At 40.1% G+C, this 14,957-nt stretch overlaps 1 protein-coding gene across 1 annotated transcript; it reads left to right on the top strand.

Annotated features, from left to right (window-relative positions):
* The first annotated feature begins 189 nt into the window (after positions 1–189).
* On the top strand, positions 190–13,655 carry cfap52 (cilia and flagella associated protein 52). Its single transcript, XM_029437994.1, has 14 exons — positions 190–250; positions 1,137–1,336; positions 1,567–1,703; positions 2,223–2,351; positions 2,466–2,565; positions 2,776–2,892; positions 3,108–3,208; positions 3,420–3,590; positions 4,894–5,042; positions 5,228–5,373; positions 6,165–6,316; positions 7,922–8,024; positions 12,868–12,979; positions 13,369–13,655. The coding sequence occupies exons 1-14, from the start codon at positions 190–192 to the stop codon at positions 13,548–13,550; spliced, it is 1,860 nt and encodes a 619-aa protein (XP_029293854.1). The 3' UTR covers positions 13,551–13,655.
* Positions 13,656–14,957: the final 1,302 nt, after the last annotated feature.

Here is a 14,957-nt window from a genome sequence, read left to right as displayed (position 1 = left end):
ACTGGCCAACAGAACCCCATCTGTTGCTAGGTAACGTTTGTTTGGTGTAACGTTACTTGGAGAGCTATCAGGCCTGTTGGAGAATTCAACGGTAGCGTTGGTTTTTATTGCAACATTTGAATTTCTTGATGAAAGCAGGCTTATCTTAACACTTTACAGGAGAAAGATAATAAATATATTTTTTCAGCAATGGCAATTGAAACACATGGCGTTCCTCAGCTTGAACTGGAGGCTGTTATTGGGTTTAACGGTAAGTTTTCCTGCATACTTTACGGTTCTAACCTAACGTTAGCTTAATAACACACATCAAACTAGCTAAGTTGCGCACATGAAACATCGTGGGTTTTATTTTCAATTAGTGTGTATAATGTTAGGAAGTTTCTACTAAGCTTTTTGATATTTTAAATGTCTAAGCTAACTGGCTACGTTTTTAAACTGCTTTGCTAACAATAGAAAGACACTACTGTGTATTAATATAATAATAATAATAATAATAATAATAATAATAATAATAATAATAATAATAATAATAATAAGCTTTATTTGTATAGCACTTTTCATACAAGAATTGAAGCCCAAAGTGCTTCACAGCAAAAACATAACAATTAGTACAAGAATAGACAGAATAAGAGCATTTACAGCACAATAATCACAGTGTTGATGTAAATGAGTCTGAAGTACCATTAGAAAAATAGCAGAATTAAAATAGTATAAAATAACAGATAAAATAGCAGAATTAAAATAATATAATATAGCAGAATTACGATTGTATAAAAATAGCAGAATTAAAATAGCAGAATTAAAATAGTATAAAATAACATTGGAGTATTGTGCCTAGTTTCCCTATCTGTGCCGTACTTAACGACCCTACTGCTGGGAAATCACAATCATCACACCATTCTTGTAAATGTTTTAAACTGTCAGAGCCATATTTCGAAAGCATGAGATCAACAATGGGCCCCTGTGACCTTTCAACTGGTTTACTCCCTTCGGTTAAAGCCAGTTTATTAGTCTGGATCTAACATTACCTTTTAAAACGAGAGACATCCATCATGATCACAAACCTATCTTTGCACTTTTCTTTCTTAAATCGCGTTTTCTCTTATTTTCTCTTATGCAACACTTTGTCTCATCAGGGCATGTGTTTTCTGGCCTGAGAGTCCATCCAGACAGAGATCACCTGATCTATCCTCTGGGATGTGCTGTCATTCTGAAGAGAATCAAAGACGGCAAGCAGGAGTTCCTGCACGGGCACACAAACAATGTATCCTGTATTTCAGTGTCCAAAAGTGGATTATATATTGCCTCTGGACAGGTCAACTTCATGGGCTTTAAGGTAGGCTTAGTTGCTATACTTTTTCCTTTATCTGTTAGATTCTGATATGTTTAAAACAACTTAATCCCCAACACCAGTACATACCTGTTTAATCTGTTTCCTCTTTTGATGTTGCGTCATTGTTTGTTTGAAATAGGTAGGCTTGAATCTATTTACAGAAAGGTATGACAAAACAAATGTGTCATTTTCCACACGTAACATTTTGAATAAATATATAATTTTTTTCCGAGGCTACGGTTATCATCTGGGACTTTGCAAAACGAACAATGTATGCCCAGCTGCTGCTCCACCAGGCAAAGGTAGAGGCACTGGCTTTTTCTCCCAACGACAAGTACCTGGTGTCCCTCGGAGGTCAGGATGATGGCAGGTAAACATCAAGTTTGGGTGGTGCAGGCCAGAGTATGCTGTGCTCCCTCCCAAATAACCAGATGACAAAGAGAGACACATGATCAGTTGAAAAGCAGAATAGCAGTTTTGAAAAACTCCTGGTACGCTATGCACTCTTTCTAGATTGAAATGTTACTTACATCACCTGATAATAACAAGATTTCAATGGCAATGGCCGTACACAAACATTCCACATCTCCACAAGTAAGGCAAACATTTTGCCATGTGACTTTCAGAAGAGTGCTTACTGCAGCAGCCATCTTTATGCAAATTGAGCTTCTTCTCTTGGCGCATTATCACTGTTTGTGAAATACAGTACGCTTGATACATATAGTATTCTTTCTGCAAATCAGTTTTTCAGTAAAAAAAAAATAGAAGAAAATTCTCTATTTTTACTAAAAATGAAATAGAATAGCCACACCTTACCAGGATGTAAATCACTCAACTGTGCATATTCTCTCTTTGTTTAGTGTGTGGAGTGTTTTCTGTGTGTTTTCAGCCTAGCGGTATGGAATATTGAGACCAAGCAGGCCATCTGTGGGAGCCCAGCTTCAGCGCACAGTGCCGGTCACAGCCTCACTGTGCACTACTCAAACACAAAAGACAATATCTTTGTTTCTGCTGGGAGGTGAGTAAACGCTGTCTACTGGCGTTCCGTAAACCAAGTGTCAGCCTTGTGCAACAAGTAACATTTCTATTATTCTCATAAAGCTTTTTAATATCATTGGTCTTTTTTGTGCAGCGGTACATTGCGAGTATGGGAGCTGGACATCCTCAACAGGAAGATCAGGCCCACAGAGTGTCAGACGGGCAAGCTGAAGAGGATTGTGAAATGTGTAGAGGTACGAGTCTTTGAGAGACTTTTATCCACATCAGTTTGTTTGCCCTGTTTATTTAACTAGTTTGCCACTTTGAGGTCCGTCTGAGTTTTGCAAAATGGCAATTGCCATAAGCCACTAAATGATTGGTGGCACAGAGGCAGCAGATGCATTTGGAGAGATACACAGCTAAGATTTAAATGTTCCTGTTGACTTGTTTATGTCATGACACAGATCTCAGAGGATGATCAGTTCATTTTCTGTGGCACCACCAGTGGAGACATAATGAAAATCAACCTGAAGACGGGGCTTCTGAGTGACTGTGGTCCACTCAAAGCAAAATACAGCCTGGTATGTCGGCGCAATGGGAGCCATTACATTCCTAATTTGTACACGTGCAGGTCAGTTGTGGCTCACTCACGCTCTGCCTAATAGTCAGGACTCCTGCTGCGTATAAAGAGCTGATTCCTGAACTGTATTCCTGATGGAATGCTACTTTGGAAATATATGTATTTGATCTGCAACTCATTCATTTTATATTTGAAATAGATTGTTTTTTTGTGCAGGGTGTCAACGTCCTAAGGATACTGAAGTCTGGGGACCTGCTTGTCGGCTCTGGATCGGGCACCTTCACTCTGTGTTCCAGTACTAACTTCAAAACTCTTAAGTGAGTCCAACAACTGTATCATTTGAATCACCTCCATAAACAAATATATCTTACATTTGGTAATAATACATGCTGTGTACACAACTTTTATTTCTCTTTATCTTACATATTAGAATAAATATCCAGGGTACCTCCGTAATGTAAACAGTTTTTCTGTGTTTATTTTACAGCGCTCCTTATCAGCTTCTTGTGGTCTCTTCTCCCACATTAGGAAAGTCGAGCTAGAAAAGGGGGTGACCTCCATCGCTCTAAGAGGAGAGGGCCAGCAGTTCTTTGTTGGGACGGAAGCTGCTCAGATGTACCGCTTCAGTTACGATGACTTTAAGGCTGAACTCATTTCCACCAGCCACAACAGTGCTGTCAAGGACGTAGCCATATGTTTGTAAGTGATTCACAGACAGTTCAGGGAGAAAGAGTCAAAGTCCCACCAGAGAGAATAAAATGGCAAAAGGGCCTTTTACAACTTTTACATTTGACAAGAAATATATTCTAAATGAATTGAAATTCAATAAAATACAATATATTAATGATGCTTTTTTGCATATTTATCATGTTTGAAATCAGCCATGTTTATGACTACATTTTGGAGATCATTATTCAGTTAATGTCCAAACAATGTAGGGCCAGCTGTCTGTTCACATCTGTAAAGGACTGTTTGAGGCTGCATGTGCATGTGTTGTCTGTTGAACAACGGCGCTTCCCAACTGTTTTCCCAAGCTGGACACAACACTGAGATGGTACTTCCAAAGCAGGCGACAGCGCACCATAAAGTGTTGCTTACTTTCCCTTGGTGTGTATGCCTGCTTTAGATTTAGATCCGGCCTGGTTCTCTACTTCCACAACAGCAGTTGCAACACAGTATATTGTGATGCTGGCTCTTTCTACGTTTCCTTCACAATCACAGAATTCATCTTTTGTCAAAAGTATTACAGATAGTATTGATCTGTGTCATCTATAGTGCAGCAAGTACAAGTGAGGAAACCTAAACCTCTACTGTGAATAGTTGTTTGTCTTTACCTCTTAAACCTCTCTCATCACACATGACTTCAGTACCCCATTGTGCTCACTAGAGGGTGACATATGCGTGCCCTATCCATGTCGGTATAAGGCAGAGATCTTCAACAGGTGGTCCGCGACCCCTAGGGGGTCTGTGGAGGTACTGCAGGGGGGGGGTCGCAACATTTTTGGTTGATTAGACCATTTTTTTATATTAAATAAATAAAAACATTCCAACCAATTTGTTTTCCACAAATTGAAATGTCTTCAAATACACATTAACATGAATCACACATATTGTAGCGAACGGATAAATGGAGGCAGAAGACGTTATCTTTCAGTCAGCAACGCACACATTCAGTGTTCATTGAATAGCTTAGTATTGAATGCACAATAACAGGGTAGCTATGTTTATGCATGGCACTAGGCCCAGTTTAATATAAAACACAATGTTATACAATATATATAGTAGGGAGGGGTCCCTGCTCCATCTCTCCATCAGTTTGGGGTCCTTGGCCGGAAAAGCGTTGAAGACCCCTGCTTTAAGGCATATTGTGCAAACACCTGGCTAACATATTGAATACAACTTCATTGTGTCATTGCTTGTATTGATCCATAGTTAAACCTAAGGTTAATGCCTTTAACTTAATTAGCTCTATTTTATAACAGTTCTGTGTGTTTTTTTTCAGCGGAACATCTGAATTATTTGCAACCTGCTCTGAGGAGGACATCAGGTTGTGGCACATAGACAAACCCAAAGAGCTGTTGCGCATCACTGTACCCAACATGACCTGCAATTCCCTGGACTTCATGCTTGACGGACATAGCATCATCAGTGGTGGGAATCAGGGAGAGATATCTGCAAGCTCATTGCCACAAATAATATTCCGTTTTTTGTTTCTTAGTATGAGATGTAGTTCTAATTAGTTCCTCAAAACCTGCAACACTTTCCCCCTCAAGTTACTTCACACACTGAATCAAAATATTATTCTTGTTAACTGAATTAATTTCACACTCTTCTAGCATGGAACGATGGTAAGATTCGCGTGTTTGCGCCGGAAAGTGGCCGGCTCATGCTCATTATTCACAACGCGCACAGAATGGGTGTGACAGCCATTGCTGGCACCAGGGACTGCAAGAGAATCGTCAGTGGAGGGGGAGAGGGGCAGGTCAGTAGACATAACACCTGCAAACTCAAACATAGAATTGTTAAAAAAAAAAAGATGGTGTAATGTTCAGTGTTCGCACCAAATGAAAACATAAAGTAACGATAGCATGATAAGCATGATGATATTACAGTTTAGCTGCAGTGCCCATGTGCAGTAGATGAACAACAGTTGGTTGCAAGGCACCATTTTCTGCACACATGTTTTTTTTAATTAGGAAAGCCATATGCTAAGTAAATGTTTATGCTTAATTGCTTAATTGATTATGCTGCTTAATTTCTGTAAGTAGTGGTAGACACGTTCCTGTGTGATTCATGACACAGCTGTGTCTACATTTGTCTTAAGGAGCCGTTTGTGCATTTCTGTTATTTATTGTGGAATTCCTCCTCAATCTGTGGAAATTGATTTTAAGATGAACATGTGAACATCCTCAGAGAAGTCTTAATATATTAATAGTTCACTTCTTTCTTTAGAACATTTGAAGCTGTGAATTATTGAGGATCATCTAAGTTAAGATGCTGGTGTTTTGTTCCATCCATGAGTCAGATCCAAAACTATTCCATACACACCCTGCAAATACATATTCAATATGTTATGTGTTTGAGCGCTGTGGCATACAGCATGATAGCAGATTGACTTATTTAGACATGAAAAAGATATACTGTTTTTAAAGTACTATGTGTGCTTCAATTGCATTACAAATCATTGAAACAAAGTGTTTTTAATTAGGTGTCATAACTGATGTAAAAGAGATCTCCTGGTAAATTGAATGAGTTTGGGTTCACTTGTTGTAGGTTCGTGTTTGGGAGCTGCAGCCACAAGGCCATCGGCTGCTGGAGACCATGAAAAAGCACAAAGCCACCGTCACTTGTATCAAAATCAAGAGTGACGACAAAGAGTGTGTCAGTGCCAGCTCCGATGGTGCCTGCATCATCTGGGACATAGTGTGAGTAGTCCGTTTGCATACCCAAACACTTGAAGAACAACAACACACACATCTCACATATAACATTACAGTTCATTCAGCTGACACTTTTGTCCAAAGCGACTTACAATAAGTGCAAACAATCATGAGGATACAACCTCCGAACAGCAAATATCTTGCAGAACATCAGCTTCAAATAGGTGAAATCCTTTAAGTGCAGAACAATAGCTTCAAATAAGTCAAACAAATGTGCAACATACAGAAACAATAGAATACAAATTCAACCATTAGCTTGAAATAAGCCAAACAAACGTAAGTGCAACATACAAAGAACAGAAATGTTTATACATATACACTTCGTATCATCTTTAAACCTTTGTTTGTGCACAGTCACTGCATAGAATACTCACATTTGTTTTAATAGTTGTATGAAATGCCATACACAACTGCAAAGCCGCTGCACTAACTCAAAATGAATTAATTGTCAATGTTACCCCACAATCTTAAACTGGGTGACTCATACAGTAGATTAGATTTTTCCTGAAACTCAAATAATTTGCCGAGAGCAGTTGAGTTAAAAAAACAAAACAAGTGTTACTGGATCAGTTAATCACATTATCTAGTAAAAAAAAAAAGAAAAGTATAATTGCTAATGATATACAAGAGAGAGAAAATGACAGAAGATTGAGAGCGCTGCTTTCAGGTCTGTGTTGTAATGAGAGTGAAATGCTTAAGCTGTCCATCTGTGTCTGGCTGGTACAGGAGGAATAAAAAGAAATCCAGTGCATCCTTTATGAAGAAATCTTAAATCCTTTAATCTGTGGGGGCTTCTTCTGTGAGGAGAATAAAGCCATTAAAAACTCCAATGGTGGTCATGTTTTTTTCACTATCTATCCTCTTCAATGAACAAGTCCGTTGAGAATTAAAGGCTTCCAGACTGTATGCATCAAGAGTAGCATAGATTTACTTTTTTTTGTATGATTACTAAATTACTAAAAGAATATTAGTCAGACAAGAGCCTTAATGAATAATGATAGATTGACCCCCTGTCCAGTCAATTACAAAGAAAAGTGTACACAGAGGAGGTTGTGCGCATGTTTTATTTACAGTGACAGATTTTTAACTATACAAATCGGCTTATGTTTATTTCATTTGCATGGAAAAAATTAGTTCTCACATTAAACTGCACTTGGCAGTTCATGGTGTGAGAGCCCTCTTACCACATGTGATTTCTCTAGACCAGGGGTCTTCAACAGGGGGTCCCCGACCCCCCCAGGGAGGGTCGCAATTATTATTTTTTTGCTTTGCCATTCACATTCCCTCCTCCGCTGTACTTCGTGAAGGGCGGCGACACACACCTACAGTCAGAGACAGAGTGGAGGAAAGGAGAGGGGTGAACTAAAAGAAACCCCCCCCGTCGTACAGACCTCCTCAAGCCTATTGTGTACAATATATACAGTAGGGGGTCCCTGCACCACGCTACGCCAGTTTGGGGGTCATTGGCCCGAAGGAACGTTGTAGACCCCTGCTCTAGACCTCTGCTATATTTGTCAAAGTCAGCCTTCTCTCTCCTTTCTCTTTTCTTTTTTTCATCTTCTGCACCATTGTCTGCATTTCCCCCTGTAGGCGGTTTGCGAGTCTTCAAATGGTGATTGCTAACACAATGTTCCGGACGGTATGCTACCACCCAGAGGAATACCAGCTCATCACCAGTGGCACGGACAGAAAGGTATGTTTTGGGACCGTCAGTGGGGGAAGATGTATTCAGATCCTTTACTTAAGTAAAAGTACTAATAACACACTGTGATGATTATCCACTAAAAGTAAAAGTACTGCACTCAAAACCTTACTTAAGTAAAAGTATGTGTTATCAGCACAATTTACTTCAAGTATCACGTGAGTATGATGGATTGTATTGCGGTAGTTGTTTCAGGTTGTGCTAATTTTAACTCATTTATATACTGTTTGGTAGTTAAATCGGCGGCATTGCTGTCCTATGAGAACCATGTCTCTCTAAAAAGTTGACTTTTCATGAGCTCAGAAAAGCCGCCCTTTTTTCAGTTTTGTGACGGTGTATTTTCCAGCTGATCAAAGAGACGTTTTAAAACGTTTATTTTGTTTATGTAGTGGAGTAGATGTATAAAGTTGCATAACATGGAATTACTCAAGTAAAGTACCTCTAATATGTACTTAAGTACAGTACTTGAGTAAATGTACTAATTTACATTCCACCACAGTAGTGCATTAGGATAGGATTTAAGTTTATCCTATTACTGCAGTCTCAGAGATCTGCATCTTTACCATCAGATTTGTCTTGCTTTGGTTTTATGCACTTGCATATAAAGTGTTAGTTAGCAAAGCATTCCCAGGGACACAACTCCCATGCCTCAGAGGAAAAAAATGTAATGATTGAAAATCCCTTTGGGGTGCAAAGAGACTGGCACTCACACAGTCATAATCTCAGCTGAACATAATTAGGCCATTGTGTCAGCTGTTAGTCACTTTGACAAAAACGCTTCTTTAAGTCTGTTATTTTCTGAGTCCTTTTGATTAACTCTGCACCACTTATTTACATAAGGTCAGAAGTTCACAGTGGCAGAATGAAATGCTTGTGTCCTTGATTGTGCACTTCATCCACACCCCTTGAACTCCCGGCCACACACTAGACCCATATTGTTGCCTCCCCTGCATGCTGAGAGGTGAGGACAAGTTGTGCTGATTAACACTGTGGATGTGCTGAGTGAGCAGAGAGAAAGAGAGAGAGAGAGAGAGAGAGAGAGAGAGAGAGAGAGAGAGAGAGAGAGAGAGAGAGAGAGAGAGAGAGAGAGAGAGAGAGAGAGAGGAATTCATTGAAGGGGGGAGAGAGAGAGAGAGAGAGAGAGAGAGAGACACACAGAGAGAGAGACAGAGAGACAGAGACAGAGAGAGAGAGAGGGAGGAATTCATTGAAGGGGAGAGAGAGAGAGAGAGAGAGAGAGAGAGAGAGAGAGAGAGAGAGAGAGAGCGAGAGAGAGAGAGAGAGAGAGAGAGAGAGAGAGAGAAGGGAGAGATGAGAGAGGGGAGAGCTGTGGTGTTCGTGCCTTCCTGCGGATGTGCCTATGCCACCCAAGTGCCAGCCAGATCCACCATCTGCTCATCCCAGCACACAGGCTCTCTGTCTGGGAGAACAAATACCAACACTCTGCTCTCTCTCCTATCCTTAGTTCAACCCTTCAGCACATCCCAGCATGCCTTTACGAGTAAAATCACAGACAGTAAACTAATAGAACTGAACTAAGGTGTGAAGAGAAAAGGCAGGGGCCAAGAGGAAACAGAATAGACAAGGGGAGTGGAGGTTCAGGGAGAGGTTGTGTTGATGAGGATGCATGTTTGATGCCGCATTCAGTGGAGACAATATAGATATGACTCTCTCCACTGCTTCCTTTAGGAGTACCGCAATGATAGTTGAAAGCAGGTTTATTGCTTTGTTTCCATGTTGCCGTGTTTTGCGACAGGGAGGATGAAATAGTACTCCTGCAGCACAATATGAACCGGGTACAACGTGGTTACAAGGTTTGCACCTCCCAACAACCTGTGTTGTTGGGAGGTAAATGATGTCTTTTCTCTCCGTGATGTTACTATAAGGCATACTTTGTGTTCAATCGATAACATTCTTGAGAGACTCAATTTGATGAAATGAAGAACTTCTCTACTTGCATAAAAGAAGTACATATTATCTAACTTGAAAGCAAGGAATCTGTGTGTGTGTGTGTGTGTGTGTGTGTGTGTGTGTGTGTGTGTGTGTGTGTGTGTGTCAAGGGAGTGCAGTGTTAAATGTGGTGCAATTGGGCCAGATGGTTGTGCTATTTCAACAAATTGTATGTTTTGGTTACCTTTGAGTCGTAAGTCTCCAATGAAAATGCTGTCCCTTGATTTCCTTGGACCAGACGAACCTATCCATATAAGCATATGCGTCTAGATCGGTGTTCCGTCCAAATCTGTTTTTCACTACTACTCCTACAAATTCTGAGCAATCGCCAACACATTTCTTACAAAACATCTCTGAACTAAGCCAGAAAAACTTTTACATTTACAGATTTTTGATTTTCCAGACAGTTTTGCTATAGCTGGCGGTCAAAGTTTGCTCAAATGCTCATGTTACAAAAAACTTCATATCTCCTCAATGCTTTGTGCTATTGATACCACATTTGGTGAACATGTGTACATATGACGTCTAAGTGACGATGACGAATTTGGTGCCATTTGGCCAATAGATGGCGATTTAGCAGCAGCATCAAACTATAAAGGCAGGAGTCTCTTGTCCATCTGTCTGTGTATGGATGTATGACTGTCTTTCGCATATCTCAAGAAACGTTCATCCAATCAACTTCACACTTGGCAGGTGTATTGCTGTGGACCCAAGGGAGTGCAGTGTCGAGTGTGACGTAAACGGGATGAGGGGTTCTGGAGAACGCTGCAAGCGGCACTTCCGGGGGCCGAGCAGTCGGCACATTCCCAACAGGCATTGCACTAATATGTAAAATAGATAAAACCCTATTAACAAAATAACCTATCCTATAATACATTATAGTTATTGGCATTGGCATAAGGACTTAATGATGCTAATCTTGTCTGAAGCTGAGGCGACTGTACTCTGGTTGTGAACTCAGGTCTTTCCTGGTTATAAGGTGATCATTACAAACAGAAGGCCTGACGTGTCAGACTCGCCCTTTGCTTGCTGCATGTAATTAATTTCCTTGTGGCCCATGTTGTGGTTATAAGCCAGTTTCCCAAACTGAGGTGGGGAGAACACAGATGGGCCAAGAGATCTCACACAGGTGGGAGTCTCTAATAAGCTGCTGAAATGAGATAATGAAGGAGGGAGAGGTCGTGACTGTGGAAAGGAGGAAGCGACGGCAGATGATATGAGGGAGAAAAGGAGGCCTGTGACTGTAACTTTGGTCACGCTGGTATTTACAGAAGATCGCACTTTTATCTCTCATGAGTGTGTTTTTATGAGCTACTGCTTTGTTTGCTGTTTGTCAAAAAGATGGTACTTTCACGTCACATTAGAAAAACACTTTTTGCCAAATAAATTGGCATAGTCTGGACAGCTTTAAGCCTTACTAATGTGATACTGAGTCAAATAAAGGAAGGATTTTAGAACTTATGTATTTATAATGAACCATTTTCCCCCTCCATTTGTGTCTGTGTTTTCCTAAATTATGTTATGCAAAGTTATTTTGTAGGAATATCAACACCGGCAAGTCACTCCATCTGAATAAGCCAATCTTTAGCAGAGAGATCCTGTGCTTGGCAGGCCCCCACACAAATGTTCCTGTGGCTTGTAAGGGCAGCTTATTGCTTTGAGAATCACTCTGCAGTTCTGAAACTATAAATAAGGCTTGTTCTTTTCCTGAGCCTTTTGTTCCTGTTTCATTCCATAATAACCACCAGTATTTGTAAGATTTCATTTCCCCTCTTATAATGCATTACAGGCATGGTCTTGTGCAGAGAAATGAAATCCTATCTAAGAGGCTATTCTTGTAAATGCTGCGCTTATTCTGCTCTGAGTAACATGAAATCTTAAACGAAAGGGTTGCGTATGATTTCATTTTAAGTTTAGTCAAATGGTAGACTTCTGTGTATTGTTTATAAGAAACATGACAGTCAGGATATACAGATTTTCAATAACTAGACATTAAATATTGTAACACTTGATTGACTTTGAAGTGCAATCTGTTCAGCCTGTGTTTTGCCAACTTTGAAATGGCTACTGGCACTTTCAAACACACATAGAGACTGAGATTAGTGCTAAAGCCAGCCACTAAATCTTCTATTCGAAATTAATTTATACAGGATGACTCAGAAGACTGATTTTAATGATCATCGGAGGCATCATCTACAGTGTTTAACTTTTAACATTTGTATTCAGCTTGGTCATATAAATAACAAGAAAGGACTCTTGTTGTCATGTGGTACTGTGATGTTTCTGCTGCCTGCGCTATAAATAACTCCGGCTACAATTGCCTTGACTTGATACTTTGACAGCTATAACACTTGAGGGATGATTAAATCTCATTTAGATCAGCAAACATGGTTTCAATTGGTGTGTGTGTGTGTGTGTGTGTGTGTGTGTGTGTGTGTGTGTGTGTGTGTGTGTGTGTGTGTGTGTGTATGTGTGTAGCATCCAACCATAGACCTATACTCATTTCCATACAGAGTACAAATAATAAAGCAGTACAGTTAGATCAAGGCCTTTTGAGGGTCACATATTGCATATTACCATAACAGGAAATAAGACAGTATATGATGATGTAATGGAAGACTATCACAACTACAAAGAGAGGCTGTCATCTGCATAATTTGTATTGTGAGCCAATAGTCAAAAACTGAATCAATCTTCAAACGGAATTAATACTATCATTTCAAACTACAGCAAAGTGATCATTACGTGTCACTTGTGATGCCTGCTTGATGATTTTCTTCTTCTTCTTCAGCACAGCACATGCACACTCCACCTCCCTCTTGGACACAAAGTCTTCTGTAAACAATGCCGGTGATGAACAAATATGTGTTAACTTCCTTTTCAGGTTGCCTACTGGGACGTGTATGACGGATCTGCCATCAGAGAACTGGAAGGCTCGCAGTCTGGGGCCATCAATGGCATGCACATCACACAGGATGGCAAACACTTTGTGACAGGTATGAGCCATTACACGTCTGCTGCTTGTTATATTATGTTGTTGTTGTTGCTGTGCGCCTTTTACTTTTTTTACTTTCAATATAATTCAACCGAGAGAGAAAAAAAGAGTCTAAATCCACAAAATGTGTACATGAGTCAGCATTTTACACTTGCCCCGGGTTGATTGCTGATTATGCTCAGATAAAAACCCTTTGGTTAAAAACTGTACCATTAAATGCTTCGGATCCTGGCATTCTTGTGTTATTTTCCATTTGTCTTTTTTTTACTCGCACATATAGTTGAGTGTGTTCTCACCTCTTTGAAGTCTTTGTTTTCATCTCCTCTTCTGAAACGACTCTGCTCAAACCGCTCCCAGGTTACTGACATATTTTTCACCTTTTTATGACAGGTGGAGATGACAAGCTGGTGAAGGTGTGGGACTACATGGAAGGTGCAGTAACTCATATAGGAATAGCTCACGGTGGCAGCATCACCAGCATCAAGGTCTGCTCCAACAACCGCACCTTGGTCAGCACCGGCGCTGATGGAGCCATTCTCCGATGGAGGTTCCCTCACCTTTCTTCCTCTTAATGTGACAAGTGGATTCCTGGATTGCTTCCTACTCAAATGTATCCACCCATTCAACATTCATTCCAATAGGTTTACACTCTAAAATAAAGAAATGTCATTTGATTGAGCACTAATGACTTTGTTAGATTCTTTCCTTTTCCAGTAGAGAACGGATGATATATATATAAAGAAGTGAAAAGATTACACTTCCTGAGCCTTGTAATCTCTTAAGTGGTAATTCCCCACAGGAGCTGAATATAGGTGGGAATTCACAGAGGGACTCTTTACTTAAATTTAAAATTACACTTCAAGGCACAAGAACTTATTCTTCACATCAAAGCGCCTGCGTTATGCTTCTATACACTGCTCGAGAACAACAGAATTAATGCCGTTCTACAGGCTGTCTCAATGCCGACGAAACCAGAATATGTAAAAGCAAGGCTGTATTATACAGTACATTACATTCACTCAGATGTGATTCTTCTGTCTGTTACTGTAGAGAAGAGGAAGATGCCCAGGTTCTTGGTCGCTGAAGCACACGGCTGCCGTCAGCTTATCTATCAACAGCGAATCCCTGGAGAGTTCTGGTTGAGATGGCAAAAAGCCTCCCTGACTGTCTCTGATCAGAACCCACTCTCCTCACTTTTGTGGCTAATCTAAATAATTAATAACTCACCCCTGCTTCCACAAAAAAGTCAAATGGCAAACCTTCAGTATAGTCAGCAAAAACCTACCTTTAAAAACAAGGGTATCTCCGTCTTCGCACTTCTCCACACTGCTTATGAATAGAGGACGGTTGTAGGTCGTTTTATGTAAAGGAGTCACGGTTTGACACATAATTAGTTTATTTATTTTACAATGGTGTACCATGTGTGCATGTTTCCTAACAATGCTGGAAGAAGAGGAAAACTATGGAAATATTGGATGGGGCCCTGACTATCTATTTCAATAAATCAGCACATCTGGCCCACTAAATTCAATCTTTAGTACTGGTGAGCTGTGAAATTAGGCTTCAGGATGATTAGAATCTCAATATAGCACAAAAGATGCCGGATCCCCATTAAAAACCAGAACTGAACAAAACGTGTCTGGGCCGAATGGTTCTTTATTTTTATTCAAGCCTATTTTGGGTTTTTTCATTTAGCCGTGAAGGTCCCCTTGAGATACAATATCTCTTCTTCCAGGGTGTCCTGGTCAAGACGGCAGAACAGACAGTGTCACTTAAAAACAATTTCACATGTTAGACACATACCATACATAAAAGCAACACAAGGGAAATAGCACGAGAAGAAAGACATACCACACAACACATTCCACATGAGTCGAGGATTATGTAAAATTGTTACATGTTTCCTTCAGGGTAGTTTGTATAAGACCTTTAAAAAGGTATTCAAAGAAGGGAGCACTTCTAAGGTAATGACATTTTGC

Source organism: Cottoperca gobio, chromosome 1 (assembly GCF_900634415.1).
Source record: "Cottoperca gobio chromosome 1, fCotGob3.1, whole genome shotgun sequence".
Lineage (NCBI taxonomy): Eukaryota > Metazoa > Chordata > Actinopteri > Perciformes > Bovichtidae > Cottoperca > Cottoperca gobio.
The sequence above is the reverse complement of the archived record's forward strand: the minus strand, read 5'-3'. Positions and strand labels throughout refer to the sequence as shown.